General features: G+C 52.2%; 1 protein-coding gene across 2 annotated transcripts in view; it reads right to left on the minus strand.

Moving 5' to 3' along the window:
• Positions 1-61: 61 nt before the first annotated feature.
• Positions 62-16412, minus strand: part of NEURL1 (neuralized E3 ubiquitin protein ligase 1) — a 137974-nt gene continuing 121623 nt past the window's right edge. For both annotated transcript variants that reach the window (XM_029080823.2, XM_029080821.2), the window contains 3 exons: positions 13745-14425; positions 4280-4426; positions 62-3984 (listed from right to left, as the gene is read on the minus strand). In XM_029080823.2, the coding sequence (XP_028936656.2) occupies positions 3743-3984; positions 4280-4426; positions 13745-14425 (1070 nt within the window). In that variant the 3' untranslated portion in view covers positions 62-3742. The remainder of the gene's footprint in view (positions 3985-4279; positions 4427-13744; positions 14426-16412) is intronic.

Here is a 16412-nt window from a genome sequence, read left to right on the forward strand (position 1 = left end):
TATTCCAGACCCCTGGGGGCCAGAGAGGGAGAAAGAGAAAAAAGTCGGGGAGAGGAGCACATCAGAGCTGGATATCTCAATTAACTTTATTCACAATCACGTTGATCCAGATTTCACAATGGAGAGTAGATTTTAACAGAACACGAAACAAGGAAAATAACCAAGTGGGACAGATTTGTTTAGAATGCAATGGCACAGTGGGTTTGATGCTTTATCCAGGTGCCTGGGCATTGGAACCCTAACCCCTCCCCCTGCTGACTCCGCCAGAGGGACGTGGCCGAGAAATGGCTGGGGAGGTGTGGGGGCCTAATTCACCCCGAGATTGATCAATACAGGACCCCGGGCGTGTCCTGTGGTGAACTGAAGGGGAGCCCCAGCCAGCTGAAAGCATTGCTTGCTTCTCCTCCTTTTCCTCCTCCTCCTCCGTACCCTGTTTTCATCAGCGATGGCAACGAGAGCCCCCAATGGCGGCCCATCTTGATGGGTGAGTTTGGGGGATCTGGGGAGAAAAGTGGCCTTGCTCATTTTGAAACTCATGTTTATTTTCAGCTCGATTGTTTTATTGCACATTCCTTTACCTTTTCCTTCACCTTTTCTCTTCCCTCTTTTTTTGGCGCTCTGCCCTCCCTGGGGCCCAGGTGGCTCCCAAATCTGCTTGCTCCTTCAGCACCTACTGTGGGCATCCTGCCTCACCCAAATCACCCCTTGGGCCCAGGGGAGGCAGGAAGACAGACCTGGGTTGCACTATCTGGTCCAGAGGCTCCTGGGGCAATTTGAGTCCCAAGGAGGCTGGAACTAGGAAGTGCCCGGCACGGTTCGACTCTCTGGCTTCGCCTGGTTTCTACTATATCTGCAGTCACTGTAGCAGTTGTTAAACAAAAGGGCAGAGCTTTCCCTCTATCAATCAATCAATAGTATTTCCTGAGCATTGACTCTGTGCAGAGCATTATTGTACTCTCCCAAGTGGTAAAATTTTCCAAAATTCCCAAAGCAGCAACCGTTGGGCCCCTTTAGTGATGGAGGTGTCAGCCTGGATGTCTCTCAATCTGAACAGCCTCCACCTTGGACCGTGTCTGGGGTTCAGGCCTGGCTAACCCATACCTCCCTCCCTTCCCATGCCCACAGTAGGTGCCAGAGTTCTAGGGGACTGAACCAGCCCTGGGCACTCCTCCTTTTTTCCCAATTGTCCGGCAGGTACGAGGCATGATGGAGGCACAGACTTCAGCAAGAGTTACTTTAGAAACCGTAAAAAGTCAGCTCAATGGGCACTGAAATTGAAGTTTAAAAGAGGGGAGGGGAGCTATGGCTACAGAAGGGGCTCCACCCCTTTCACTCCCACCCCTTTCACTCCCACCTCTCTCAAGCCCCTGCCCCTCCACCCCAGGGCCATGATCTGTGGATCTTCCACCTCCTCCTCCCCCGCAGCTGCTGCAACTGACTGACAGCTGTCAGGTCACAACCCAGCTCCAGGCACTGGTCAGTCATATTTATTGAGTGCTTACTGTGTGCACAGCATTATACTAAGCACTTGGGAGAGTACCATATCATATCGTAGCAGCTGGATCCTGCGGGGGCAGGAGACGCTAACCCTGCCGGAAAGGCACAAAGCAGAGGGGTTTCTCTGAGCTTTGCTTCCCCTTCCAGCACTCGTATGAGGCTGAGCTCTCTCCCCAGCCCTTCCCTCAGTCCACGGGGCTGCTGATATGGAGGCCTTCTCCCCAGTAGCTCCTGAGGCTGAGGCTTAGACTGTGGTGGGACCTGGGCTAGCTAAGGGATCCAGTTTTTAGGAAAACATAAACCGACAGCTTCAGGACAGGAACGAAGCACTGGTGAGCACGGAGAAAGAGGGGAAATGACAGGTGAGACCCCAGCCTAGCTGCTTCTGCCCAGAGCCCTTTGGACAAATGAAAGGGGAGGGCTCGCACTGCTCCAGGCACTAATTCACCCTCCAGAAATAAATAAATTGAAATAAATAAGCTGAAAGTGGGGCCTGGGCCAAGATCAGGGGAAAAAGCTTTGTGCCTGTCCTCAACAGGATGGCAGCTGGAGAACTGCAGCCCCAGAGAGCCTATTCCCCCACTGGATATACTGGTCTCCTTAGCTCCCTCCCCCTAGGTTGGTTGTTAGTCATAGGCTGGACCCCGTCTGCCTGCCTGCCGGCCTAGGCCCTGCCTAGTCCCACCACCTGGTCCCACACGGTCCTGGGTAGGGGCTTCCTAGAGCCGAACAGGAAACCACAGGGCTGAGATGACCACAGTGGGCCACGCCTCAATGAGTCCAAGACCTGGGGAAGGGAGTTCTCCCTAGCTTCTCAGGCTAGGGGTCCTCCAGCTCCTGAGACGATAAACCCCTGATCCCCTCTCCTTCCCCCCCGACTTCCAGGCTCCCACATCCCCTGGCAGCTGAGTGAAAAGCCCTGTAATGATCCCATGGGGCAGGGCTCGTGGAAGAATGAGATGATTGTGGGTTGACACACTTAACAGCCAAGGACAACCCCAGTACTGTAGCTAACGTACAGGGCAACTCTGCCCTGTACCAGGGGCAGGTCACAGTCTACGAAACCACAGACACGGATAAATCCACCAAACCGGCCCCCTGGCGGAGAGCGGGGCGGGGGCGGGGTAGGGGGAGGATCGGGAGGGCAGCGGTTGTGGTTGTGGGGATACGGCAACTTCCCCCAACCTCTGGGCATTCGGGAGAACGCTCCCTCAAACCCTTCAACCTCTCTTCCCCACCTCCCCTGCCAAGAGGGTGGGGACGAGGAGGGGGGCGGGCGACGGGTATCTGCTCTTCCTCCGAGAAACCCCCCCGGGGGGACGGGGGAACGCTGCTGCCCCCAGAGATAGCATGCGGCTGCGGGGTGGCCTGTGGGGCGGACGCTGCCTTCAATCCCACACTGGAGGCTGCAGGGAGACAGAAACAGACTGGGAAGAAGGGGAGAGAGGAAAAGGATCCAAAGGGAGTCCTTGCAAGAAGGAGCAGAAAGCAGCTTCCTGGGGAGGACCTAAAGGGAATCCTTGCAGGAAGGAGCGGGAAGTGGCTCCCTGAGCCCGAGTGCCCCACCCTCACCTGCCTCCCTGTCCAACCGGCATTCAGCCACCGGTCCTTCCCCTTCCCGCTGGCCTGTGAGGTCACGAGCTCCTCGGTGCTCAGCTCTCCGTGAAGCAGGCGGCGCTCTATCCTCAGCTATGCCAGGGGTCTGGGGCGGGACTTCGAGTTCCAGCTTTTTCCCGCTAGAATTTCTGCCCATCTCCGTGGCAGCCGTTCCCACGGCCGCCCTTCTGCCCCTCTTAAAGCCCCGTGTCCTCCCTCCCTCAGGCTGATGGACTTCCAGGCCGCTCTTCGAGGCATCAGAAAATTTCCTGGCCCACTGGGTGCAGTTCACCCCACGCCTCCCGCCCCCACACAGTAGCATCAGAGACCTTCGTGTGGTGGAGTCGACAGGGGCACTAGAAGCCCACCCGTTGCCCTCTTTAATAGCAAAAGCTGGTTGAAAAGGGGAGGGAATCCCTGCTGCTCCCATCCGCCTGCTGCCCGGGGCTGGGCCGGTTGGAGGGGACATCCATTGGCATGGAGCTCTTGACCTTGGCACGAAAGTATGTCCCGAGTGCGAGGATCTGGAGGAGGGGCAGACAGAGGAGGTGCCTCTCCCCCACAGCCCCACCCCATGGCCCTCCCTGCTTTCCCCCCACCCCTCCCTCGACCCCGCCCCGTCAGCCGTGCGTTGCCGCAGGGGGAGGGGCTAGGTGCTACGGTAGGTCTTGATGATATCCTTGATGGCCCGTCTGCAGATGGGGCAGCAGGCATTGACCATCTTCTTCAGCCTCAGGCCACATGGGTAGCAGAGACACATATGGCCGCAGGCATAGATGACCGTGTCCACCGTGTTCTCATAGCAGATGGTGCATTCGTCGCTCCACGACCCGGACACCGAGGGGGAGAGGGGAGACTCGGGCATGCTGACTGGGGAATTCGGAGCCGTGCCTGTGAGGGACAGAGACAGGTCAGGGAGGAGGCATAAGGGAGAGGATTCTGGGCCCCAAGCGCCTCTGGGACCTTGGGCGCGCTTCGGTCTCAGCCTCCAAGCCCCAGCTTCCCCTACAGAGAGACAAGCTTGCCTCTGGGCTTTTGCAAAGACGTTGGGCGGGCCCATAGGCCAATATCGGGGGGCTTTCCTCCGAAGCCAGGGTTTGCCCTGTGTCCCCGCCTGCCAGCCTCTATGCCCACCCATGCCATGGGAGAGGTGCGAAGTATGCGGCGAGGGATAGGAGACACTCACCGCCAATGGAGCTACACAGCGGGCCAGAGCCGTAGATGCTGAGGATGGGGTCCGAGAGCCCGTTGCAGAGGACGGTAGGGGAAGTGGGCGTCGAGGTCGGGGAACTGGGGAGGGATGGGCCCCCCCGCTCGGCCAGAATGGTGGAACCTGGAAATGGGAAGGGCACACACGGTTAACCTGGTTTGGCTCTACAGGCTCGGAAGGAGCCCTTGCCCGCAGGGAGGATGGGAGAATGGAAGCAGCCGGATCGCTCCCTCCTCTGAGCTGGCAGGGGGCAGGTGGGTGGCTGATGGGTGGCTGGTGGGCAGTTAATGGCTCTGCCACCCTGGGGCAGTCATTTGGAGCACAGCAGCTCTGATGTCTCTATCCCGGGGGAGTTCCCCCACTGGCAGCGGGAACAACTCCTGCTGGATCAACTGTGAGCCCTGTGTAGGACAAGGGACTATGTCCAGCCCAATTATCTTGTATCTACCCCAGTGCTTAGAGCAGTGCTTGGCACATAGTGCTTAATACATTATTATTATTGTCATTATTAACAAGGCTAGCCCCACAGGAGAAGAGACTAGAATGAGAGACTACCAGCCTTCAGTACCTTGCCTTTTTTTTTTTCTTTCTTTCATGGCATTTGTTGTGTTTACTATGTGCCAGGTACTATCCTAGGTACTGGGATAGATACAAGCTTACCTGAAAACTTGGGCAACAAATCATGTTCAAACTCTTGGATCCTTGGGCTCAGATGAGCTCTGACTCAAGGTATCACCTCTAGCTTCCCCAGTCAATCAATCAGTGGTATTTATTGAGCATTTACTGTGTGTGGACCACTATACTAAGTACTTAAGAGAATGCAGTAGAACAGAGTAGGTAGATACACAGGTCCACAGTGCTCAGTGAGAGCCCACGGGGCCCAACAGCAATTCCACCCAAACCTGCTCCTCTCCTTGGACTCCAATAGCTGGGGACTCCGGGAGTCAGTCAACTAAGCACTTGAGAGAGTAAAATTGAATTCATAGACAATCCCCAGCACTTAGAACAGTGCCTGGCATATAGTAAGTGCTTAACGAATACCATTTAAAAAAAACTCCTGCCCTCTAGGACCTTATATTCTACACCCTAACAAACTTTAGAGATGCTAAAATAAATTACAGCCAGGAGGAAGGAAAAGAGAATATATGTACACATATGTTAGTGCTTAAAATGCGTGTAGGAGTATGATGGAAAGTTCTGCTGAAGTGGCGTTAAGTGATCTGGGGGAATTTAAAAATAATCAGGGAAGGCATCCTGGAAGAGTTCAGCTTTGAAGCTGGGAAGAGCTGTGGTCTGTCAGATTTGAAGGGGGAAGGAGTTTCAGGCACAAGGGAGGGGATGAGCAAGAAGGTGGCAGTGAGAGAAATGAAAACAAGGCACAGTGAGTAGATTGCCTTGAGAGGAATGAAGAGTTGGTCGTAATGGGAGAACAGAGTGGAGAATGAGAAGGGATAGGTCTGTTTGAGAGCCTTCCCGGGCAATGGTCAGGCATTTCTGCTTGGTGCAGAGAGGAATGGGCACCCACTAAAGGTTTTTGAGGAGTGGAGAGATGTGGAGAGTCAGATGGATCAGTTCTGGGCTCTCCTCTCCCTGGGCTGGTGAGCTCCCCTCATTTTCCTTGCAATCATATCATCTCTCCCCAGCCTAACTCAGGAATCTCTAGGAAGTCTCCCCTCCCTAGCTCCATTTATCAAGTCCAGAGCGCTGCTCTGCCCCTTTTACACACTGGGATGCTGCTCTGAGTCTCTGCTGTGCCTTTTGACTAGAAGGAAGGTCTGCATGGGGAATTTGACTTCTTTTTTTTTGCCGTTTTCTACCCACCCTTCCTCCACTCCCAGGACCTTGCTGCTTCCCTGACTGTGGCCGGGAACAACCGGACTCTGTGGTGAGTCTCTCTGCTCTAGGCCCTTGATGCAACATGTCTTATGTAGACAATCAATATAATTTATTGATTTACTGAGCACCCACCGAGTGCACAGCACTGTATTATGCGTTTATGAGAGTATGATAAATCAGGTAAGGTAAATACAGTCTCCGCCCTGAGGGAGTTTACCCTCTAGTGACGGCCTGCTGAGTAAGAAACTGTACTAGGCGATTAAGGTATAGCCACTAGGAGCCCCCAATCTGGCAAGTGGCTGAGCCCACAAAAAGCTCATTCTGGGTTCTATCTCCCCCTCGGATTGTCTGCCTTTCTTTCGCGATCAGGTTTTCATGTCTTTCAGAATAACACTCTGGCAACATATGCTTGGGGCCAAGAGATTTGGGGGTAAGAATTATGCAACAGAAAATGCTTCTTTTGTACTAAACCTCAACAAGGCAGGCCGATCATTGGAGTGTATATTTTCACCAGGGGTTTTGGCTAGAGTCTCAAGACTGTAAGTCCGCAGACAGGGAACATGTCTACCGATTCTGTTACAGTGTACTCTCCCAAGCACCCAGTACAGTGCTCTGCAAACAGTAAGCACTCAAAAAATATGATTGATTAATTAATAGAGCATTATTAGGGACCCGGGGAATGGGGCAAAGATTGTTCCATCTTTTCCTTGGCCCAGAACTCCACCTCTGAGTCGGTCAGGGAATACCTAATTATCAGACAGCATTCTGGTCTTTTCCAGCCCCAAATGCTTCCCCCCCACGGACCCTCCAGGGGTCTTTGGGGCAGTTGCCACACTCTACACAGACTGACAGTGATGTAAGCAAGAGACAGAGCAGAGCTACAGATACCTCTCAGCAAAAGCTGTCAATCAAACACTTCCCAATTGATCACATTTATTGAGTGTTTACTATTGCAGCGTACCGTACTGAGAGCTTGGCAGCACACAGTACAACAGAGTTGATAGACACATTCCCTGCCCACAACAAGCTTCCAGACTAGAGTGGGAGACAGACGTTAATATAAATAAATAAGTTGCATATATGTACCCAAGTGCTGTGGGTCTGAGGGAGGGATGAATAAAGGGGGAAAGCCAGGTCAGGCCGACTATAGGTAAACGGCCCTTCCAGGCTGAATTGCCACAGATTGTTCCCTTGTCCAAAACCCCTACCATTTGGTGGAAAGTGGTCAAGATTACAACAGTGCTGTTTGAAAACGGTGGTTTCTTGATTTTCAATAATTTTTTCCAAACTGCTGCTAGGGGTGCCTCCTGCATCTATGTCTCGGGTAACAGCTCTTGATTTTCATCCACCCTTTCTCTGCTCTCGGGACTAGGATCTTCCCCCTAGTCCTGCCAGCTCTGAGCTGGCATTTGAAAAAGAGCTGCCCTTTCCCTCAGGCTACCAGAAACCTCATGCCCGCTCTGAAAGGCAACAGCTGCCTTATTACGAATGTTAATATTAGCAGCACTAATAATAGTACTAAAAAACACCTTGTGCTTATGCAACGTCCTTCTTTTAAGAATCTCCAAGTGCTTTGCAGAGATTACTCATTCATCCTCCAAGCCTCCTGGGTGGTGGGCGGGGGTAAGTCAATTGGTATTCATTGAGTGTTTATCCTGTGCCGAACACTGAACTAAGTGCTTGGGAGAATACAATAGAGCAGAGTTGGTAGACACATTCCCTGCAGAAAAGGAGCTTACAATCTAGAGGGGGAGGCAGATATTAAAATAAATTACATAATGTATATAGGTAAATATAAATTGTAAATGATATAAATAAATATGCGCGTAAGTGCTGTGGGGCTGAGGGTGGGGGACTATCAAGTGTTTGAAGGGTACCGATCCAAGTGTAAGGGGAGGGAGTTGGGGGAAATGAGGGCTTAGTCATTGAAGGCCTCTTGGAGGAGATGTGATTAAAGCTTTGTGATGATGGGGAGAGTGGAGGTCTGTCATAAATAATAATAATAATAATGTTGGTATTTGTTAAGCGCTTACTATGTGCCGAGCACTGTTCTAAGCACTGGGGTAGACACAGGGGAATCAGGTTGTCCCACATGGGGCTCACAGTCTTAATCCCCATTTTACAGATGAGGTAACTGAGGCACAGAGAAGTTAAGTGACTTGCCCAAAGTCACACAGCTGACAAGTGGCCGAGCCGGGATTCAAACCCATGAACTCTGACTCCAAAGCCACGTTGCTTCTCTATGAAGGGCAAGGGTCAGTGGTGAGATAGATGAGATCAAGGTACGGTGAAGGCTGGCATTAGTGGATCAAAGGAAAGGAAAGTGTGGATTTTAATGATGTTGTGAAGCAAAGGATTCATGCCAGATGGAATGTGTGGGCTGAATGAGAGAGATGAGTCAAGAATAATGCCAAGGTTACAGGTTTGTGAGAAAGAAAGGATGGTGGTGTTTTCTACCGTGATGGGGGAAGACAGGGAGGACAGAATTTGGGTAAGAAGATGAGGTGTTTCGTTTTGGTCATGTTAAGTTTGAGGTGTCGGAGGGACATCTAAGTAGAGATGTTCTGAAGACAGGAGGAAATGTGAGATTGCAGAGAAGGTGAAAGGTCCGGGCTGGAGAGGTAAATTTGAGAATTATCTGTGTAGAGATGGTGGTAGAAACCGGGGGATCGAATGAGTTCACCAAAAGAGTGGAGGTAGATGGAGAATAGCAGAGCCCCAGAACTGAGCCTTGAGAGACCTCCAGGATCTTGAGAGGGGGAGCCTGCAAAAAAGACTAAGAGAGAATAGGAGGAGAGCCAGGAGAGGAGGGGGGCAGTGAAGTCAAGGTTAACGAATGGTTTCAAGAGAAGGGGGTGGTCCACAATATCGAAGGCAGCAGAGAGGGTGAGGAAGATTAGGATGGAGTAGCGGACGTTGGATTTGGCGAGAAAAACGTCCTCTTCTTAGAGAGGCCAGTTTTTGCAGAATGACAGGGGGGAGAAGCCAGGTCGGAGGGTGTCAAGAAGAGAATTGGAGGACAGGAATTGGAGGTACTGGGTGTAGACACCTCGCTTATGGAATTCAGAGAGGAATGGTAGGAGGGAGATAGGGAGATAACTAGAGGGAGCCATGGGGTCAAGGGAAGTTTTTTTTCAGGATAGGGGAGACATGAGCATGTTTGAAAGCAGTGGGAAGAAGCCATTATCGGGAGGAAATAATAATAATAATAATTGTGGTATTTGTTAGGCACTTACTATGTGTTAAGCATTGTATTACTATGTGCCAAACACTATACTAAGTGCTGGGGTAGATATAATAATAATAATAATAATCATAATCATAATAATGGTATTTGTTAAGCACTTACTATGTGCAGAGCACTATTTTAAGCGCTGGGGGAGATACAGGGTAATGTGAGGCTCACAGTGTTAATGCCCATTTTACAGATGAGGTAACTGAGGCACAGAAAAGTTAAGTGACTTGCCCAGAGTCACACAGCTGACAAGTGGCAGAGCTGGGATCAGGACCCCCATGGGTAGTCTAAATAGGAGGGGGAATTGGTATTGAAACCCCATTTTGCAAATGAGAGAACTGAGGCACAGAGAAGCTAAGTGACTTGGCCAAGGCCACAGAGCAGACAAGTAGTAGAGCCAGGATTGGAACCCAGGTCCTCTGACTCCCAAGCCTGTGCTTTTTCCACTAGGCCTCTCTGCTTCTCGTAAACTAAGGCCACCGAGGAAAGTGTCACTGGAATTACAGTGAGGTTCCCTGGCCTACCAGCTGATATGGCCTCCATACAGAAAAGCCATTTTGGCTAGCTGGCTGTTCTGGAGGGTCTCCTACTCAACCACTGGAGGAGAAAGATCCACTTTTCTGGCATAGCCGGCTCTGCCAGAGCACACTAGGGTTTTGGCTAGAGCGCTGTTAAAGAGTTGGGGAAAATTTGTCCGACAAGCCCACCAGCACCCGACAGCGGTGCTGGTGGAATTACCCAGCGGCCCTGTGGCAGCCCCAGAAGATGGTAGTTTTTTCCCCTTTCAGATTAGCTAGAGGGGCCCCATCAAACACAATTAGTTTGTTTAGCAAAGGCTATAAAGGGAAGAGAGAGGCTTTTAGAAGATCAGCCTCAAGCCCACAGGTCTTACTAGGGATTATCTGTCTCTCTCTCTCTCTCTCTCTCTTGAATCCCTCTTAGGGTACCAGTACTAAGAACTACAAAAAACAATGCAGCAGATTGTTTCTGTGAGCCTTGTCCCTCTGGAGTGTCCTGGGAGTTCTTCCGCAGAGTGAGGTGAACTCCGCCTAGGCCCTGTTTGGGGAATGGGGGAGTTTTCTACTTCTCCCGTCACCTGGATTCTACTGAGCAGGTGACAGACCACCAGCCCCAAAGCGCTCAGCTGAATCCTAATGAAATGTCTGATAAAGACCTCAAGAAGGGCCCATCTCCAGCGCAGGGATGCAGTGGTGGGGGGGCCTGGCTATGACCCACTGCCTGTTCAGGTCTCCTGGGGCTTGGGGTCACCTTTAAGGGAGTAGCAAATATTATTAATCCAAGTTCCATTGATGTGAGTTAAAAATCTGTCTAATCAGGCATAACGGCCGAAACTAGTCGTTCTGCTTTACTCCCGTTCGGACCCCAGTGGATCCAGGCCTCACACGATCTAGCCAGGGAGCCTCTTGGGTCAAGGATATCCAGGGCTGAAGGAGGACAGGTCCAGTGCCACAGGACACATCTTATCACTTACATTTTTATTTGCTCTTGTCCTGCTTTCTTTTAGCCCTGCCTCCTCCTGCTCAACCCTATGGCAGAGAGTTGGGCAGAGATTTGGGCAGAGTCTCCACCCTCCCAGCCACTGGAGGAGTGGGAAGGTTGGGATGATCTCTCCACAGGCCTAGGGTCTGGCAGGGATGTGGGACCCACCTCCTGGTCTCTCTACAGGGTGTTTTACCTGCACATTTTACTGTGGTAGATTTCAAACTTTGACTTCTAACCTGGTTTTCAGATTGTCTGGCTTCTACTCTTCTTGTTCTGCATGTGTCCTCTTGAGCTCAGACTCTGAACCGACTTCAGGGTCATCACCCCAGGGCTTCATCCAGTGCTTGACCCACTGGAAGCATCTACCAGATGTCAGAAATGACAGAAGCCAAGCTACTGCCAGGTGAGCTCGGAAGGAGCTCCCAGCCTGAGGAGGAGATTCCCCCAAGCCTCCTGCCGAGCCTCCTCCTCCTATGATCTCTGTCAGGGCCCTGCCAGAACAGAAAAGGGCCACCCTCCTCTAGACAGAACTCTAGCCCTCTTGCCGGCTGGAACTCCTGACGGAGGCTCGGGCAGAACTTATGACTGACTGGTAAGCCAAAGCTGGCGAGGCGGTCTGGGAGATGGAAGAAGTTGGTTGGTTCACCCCATTCCCAGAGGTCCCTGTTGCTGCTGCTGCGACCACCATCCAGAAGTGGTCCAGAGATCTGTATCCCCTTGAAGTTCTCCTTCAAGACTCTGTACAGAGCAGGTGTATGTAACTATAGTCAGGGGCTGAGAGTGACCCTTCCCTGTGTTTCTCAGCTCCACTGGGAAAATCAGTTCTCTCTGAACGTCTAGGGCAGGCAGATCACTGAACTAAACCTTGGGAGAATTAGGCATGATCCCTGCCTTTGAAGAGCTTACAATCAAGCAGGGAAACAGACACTAAAATAGGATGAAGAAGGAAAAGGGGAATACCATGAATTAATGAGAAACACTGGCCTACTGGATTGAGCTGGATTCAGACTACCGACCCTACAGCTCCCTGCCTGGTCAATCCTAATTGACCAGAAGCTGAATGCTATCATTTAAAAAAAAATCCAACAAGAACCAGGAAGCGGGCCTACTGAATTCTGTAACAGTCAGACCCTACTGGCATACTGGGACCAAATCGCCTACCTCATAGCCCTTTAAAAAGGTGACGTAAAGCTGGACAGCATCTGGAGAAGAGCTCAAAATGAATTAAAGGGATGGAAACTAGCCCCTATGGGAAACAGGAAATGGTTAATGGAGCAGGGGTGGCTTGCCTGGAGAAGAGAAGGCTGAGGGCTGCTGATTCCCAGCTCTATCTAATGTAAAGGACTCTGATGGGGAGGAGGCTACTGCTCAGTGCATCTCCAGGTCCCCTGAGGAGCACACCACGGGCAAGGATGCGACACTGAAGATGAGAGATTTCGGTTGGGCGTAAGGCAGAATTTCTGAGTGACAAATATTGGACGAGGCAACGAAGAGTGGGTGGAGTCTAGCTGAGATTTTCAATCAGACAACAGTCACTCTGCTGCCTGGCTGGTTTAATCATACTGTGGTTCTTGGGGAGCCCAGGCCTTCCTGCTTTCCTGGGCTGCCCTCTGTTGTCTCAGCTGCAAACTCCCGGCAAGTCAGTCCCAGTGAGGGGCAGAGCGATGTCTGGCCAAGAACCCTCACCAGCTACCTCTACTACTTTGAAAGGTCACTGCCCTAGCTCTGCTAGATTAGGAGCTAAACTGATACAAGATAAACAGAATGGGGGTAGATACCAGATAAACAAATCACACTATCACAGGAAGTGATCAGTGCTGCTCTAAGATAGAATTTATCAAGTGGCAAGTTATCAAGACTTCCTGAAAAACTTCAAAGTACCCAGTTATTGCCTCAGACACTGAGGTGGGGGGGAAGCAGCAGCAGCTGTGGAGCAGTAGGTGATAGAGAGAATTTGCTTATCTTTGAGTAAATTTACCCCAAGCTGTTCTCTTTGGTCACCTGCTCTCCCTTCCACAAAAGGACAGATCCAGTTTAGGGTACAATTTACCTATGCTTAGGGCTGGGTTTGTGAAACAAAGATATTTGATTGAAGTGGGGACTAGGTTGTTTCAGGTGAAACCTTAAATCCATAGAGTCCAGATTCTAAAAAAGGCAGAAAAGCCAGATTTTTAGAAAAGGCAAATTCTAAGATGGCAGTGTGGTAAGCTTCACCCCTACTGATCCTTTGGAGATTCAGCTGCCAGCTCTTCTAGAGATTCCTCGACCTGTGGGGAAAATGCTCTTAAAGGTAGGTGGGGAAGAGAGAGAAAAGATTTCCTCTGGTCCACGAAATCTCCCTTGGTAATATCCTGATGGTTCTTCATCCACATTTACCCAATCTTCCCTTCTCCTCTTCCCCTGACGCCTACACTACTCACCGCATCCAGCCTCCTCGCTGGTGTCCCTGCCTCCTGCTTCTCCTCCAGCCTATACAGCCCACTGCACCACAGCTCACCCTCTTGAAGAGTTAGCTATTCAGTTCACATCTCGCCATTCTTCAGACCCTCCCACCAGCTGCCCATTTCCCTCTACCACAAGCAAAGCTTCCTCAAAATCAGCTTCCAGGCTCCACACCAACTCTCCCACGTCCTCTCTCTCTGGACTCCAATAATCGGGGATCGTCTGCCTCCCCAACCCCACCAAATCTGGGAGCTTGCCTAACCCTGCCTTCCAGGCCCAGTCCAGCCCCCTCCCCGATTTGCTTCATCTGTATTCTCCATGTCCCTCCTCCCGGCCCCCCGTGGCAGAAAGATGCGGGTTCCTTCCTCCCCCTGGCAGGTCCCTCGGGCTCACCAGGAGGAAAGCCTCGAAAAGGGCCGACCTACCCAGGACGCGGATCTGGGTCACGGCTCCATGTAAACTGAAGAACATCCAGAGGGGCTGGGAGCAGTCCACGCACACCTGCATGCCGGCACTGGCCCCGTTGTGGCTCAGGTGCAGCTCCCCGTCAGAGTTCACCATGAAGCCCAGGATGTCTCCGCTCTGCAAGGCCACGGGCACCCGGCACACAGCCCAGAACTCCTTCCTGTCCACCAGCGCCTCTGGGTTGTAGGGGAGGTCGCTGGGCCGCAGAGTCCCCGGGTCACACGTGGTGACCCCGTAGGAGAGGGTGCCGGCCCGCGAGGCGCTCGACTTGTTGATCTTGACGAAGATGGTCTCGCTGATACGCAGGGACCGGCTGGTGAACACCAAAGTCCTCTCCTCCCGGGCGTGTTCCAGGCGGGCCACCGTCTGGTCATCCAGGATCTTGATGTGGGCGCCCCGCAGCTGGTGGAAGCGCAGGTCACTCTCCAGCTGGGTTGGGAGGAGGTGAGAGTGCTGGTTGTTGAGCGAGTTCTGCGGGATGGGGCACACGGTGGCCATCACCTGGAAGCCATCCTCCTGCACGTTGAGGTCGCACAGGCTGACGGAGAGTCGGGTGTCCTCGGTCTCGCGCCGTAGCGAGGGGCGGCGGATGGCGGTGAAGGAGCGGGGGCGGAGGCAATCTGGTGGGATGATCTCGCTCTCTGTGGGCCGAAGGGAAGGGAGTGGGGGTTTCAGGGGGGCGGTAGAGGGAGAGAGGAGGAGCAGGAGCGGGAGAGAAAGAGCCAACAATCAGATATACCTAGAGAAAACACACACAGAGAAAAACACCCAATCCAAGAGCAAATCAAACAACAGGAGCCTCACGGCTAGGAGCGATGAGGGGAAGGAGATGAGTGGCCTTGGGCTAGCCCTGAGATGCCAGGCTGTTCTATGCTGCTGCTGCTGCTGCTGCTTCTGGACCTGCTCTCCTCCCAGGGCCTGTGTTCCTTGAAGAACAGCCCCTCTGCAGGCTCCCCAGGCACTCCAACTCCATGGCACCACGCTGAGGTCCAAGACTGGCCCAAGAACCTAAAAACAACACTGAGCTGGAGCAGCCTGGCCCAAGTCCTATCTTCATCCTGGGTAGACACTACAGACTGAGGCAAAGGGAAGGAGGAGGAGAAGGAGGAAGAGGAGGAATGGCTGCTCCCTGAGAGTTGGGGATCCACTTTCAACCTCTCCAACCCAGCTCTTCTTTTATGATCTCACTGCCACCGTGGACTGCTCACTGATTCTCCAGAATCTGCTCTCCACAGTCTTGGTCTCTGAGCCCCGCTGCTTAAGCCTCTGATTTTGAACTCTGCCTTTTTTTTTAAATGGAACTTAAGTACTTACTTAACCCTGGGCTAGATGCAAATTAATCAGTTCAAATACAGTCCCTGTCCCACATGGGGCTCACAGTCTAAATAGGATGAATGTACTCATAAGTCTTGAATCACCATTTATCAGTTGAGGAAACTGCGGCACAGAGAAGTGACTTGCCCAAGGGTTCAGAGAAGGCAAGAGTCAAGATTAGAACCAGGTCCCCTGGCTCCCAGGCCTGGGCATCATCCACTAGACCATGCTGTTTCCCAGAGTACCATTTTCTTCAATGCTTAGACTCCCAAAACACTATTGGCCACCAAACTACATTGACCTTACTCTTATTAACCGATTCCCCTTCCCCTGTCCTTTTCACCATCTCCACCTCCCAGGCTGTTCCCCAGCTCCCAGCCTGCAGCACACAACTCATGACCTCCTCAGACAAACCCCACAAAAACCAGACACAAGGGGAATGGTAAAAAAAACAACAACAGTGCTGTGGCAAGTTTGATTTCTCTTGAACGCCCCCCCCACCCCAGCCTGATTCTCGCTTGGCCCTTCCACCCAGTTTCCTCTGAGCCACAGTTATATGATTTTCCACTCGGCGAGAAGCGCGGCCCGGTTTGAAATCCATGTAGAGAATGGATGGGAACGGCAGGCTCGGGGACTGGGGCAGAGAGGGAGGGGAGCAAGTCCTGGAACTGGAACACAGAACTCCCCATCACCGCTCTGGGCTGCCTGGGGTCTTGTATGTACCGGCACTCAGTGGAGGTGGGGGGTAGGAGGGTAGGACCTCTGAGCTCCCCCTCTCTCAGCTGAGCTATGAAAGCCACTCCAGTACACAACATTCCCATTGATTATTTATCTCCTTCTGAGTTTTAATGAACATTTCAAGGGATAATTAGCAGCCTGTTCAGTGTTTAGAGAAAACCAGACCATGCAGGGACAATAGATCAACTGGATATTTATGGCATCCAGGAATGGCAGCCAGCACAGACTGTGGATTGCCCAGCTGCCAAGAACTAACAGGGGGCAAGGGGAGGAGGTGAGGGAAGAAAGGTGGTGGAGAGAGGCTCTTTCAGAGGAAAAGCAGCCCCATGTTCCCTGCTCTGGGCAATCCTCATGTACTCGGCTCTCCTCTATTAAGCCAAATGTCTCTTCAGCCCCATTCCCGAGGAGCAGGCCCTGTCCCACTGGCTGCCCCTTGCCTCTCCACAGCTCAGTGGTGACAAAGGCCACATTGGCCCGGTTGGCTCTACTCACCAACCTGAATCCTGAATAGGTCTTCTGCCACTTCCCCACCGAGTGCTCTGCACACAGTACGAACTCATTGAATACCACTGATTG

Source organism: Ornithorhynchus anatinus, chromosome 16 (assembly GCF_004115215.2).
Source record: "Ornithorhynchus anatinus isolate Pmale09 chromosome 16, mOrnAna1.pri.v4, whole genome shotgun sequence".
In the NCBI taxonomy this organism is placed as follows: domain Eukaryota; kingdom Metazoa; phylum Chordata; class Mammalia; order Monotremata; family Ornithorhynchidae; genus Ornithorhynchus; species Ornithorhynchus anatinus.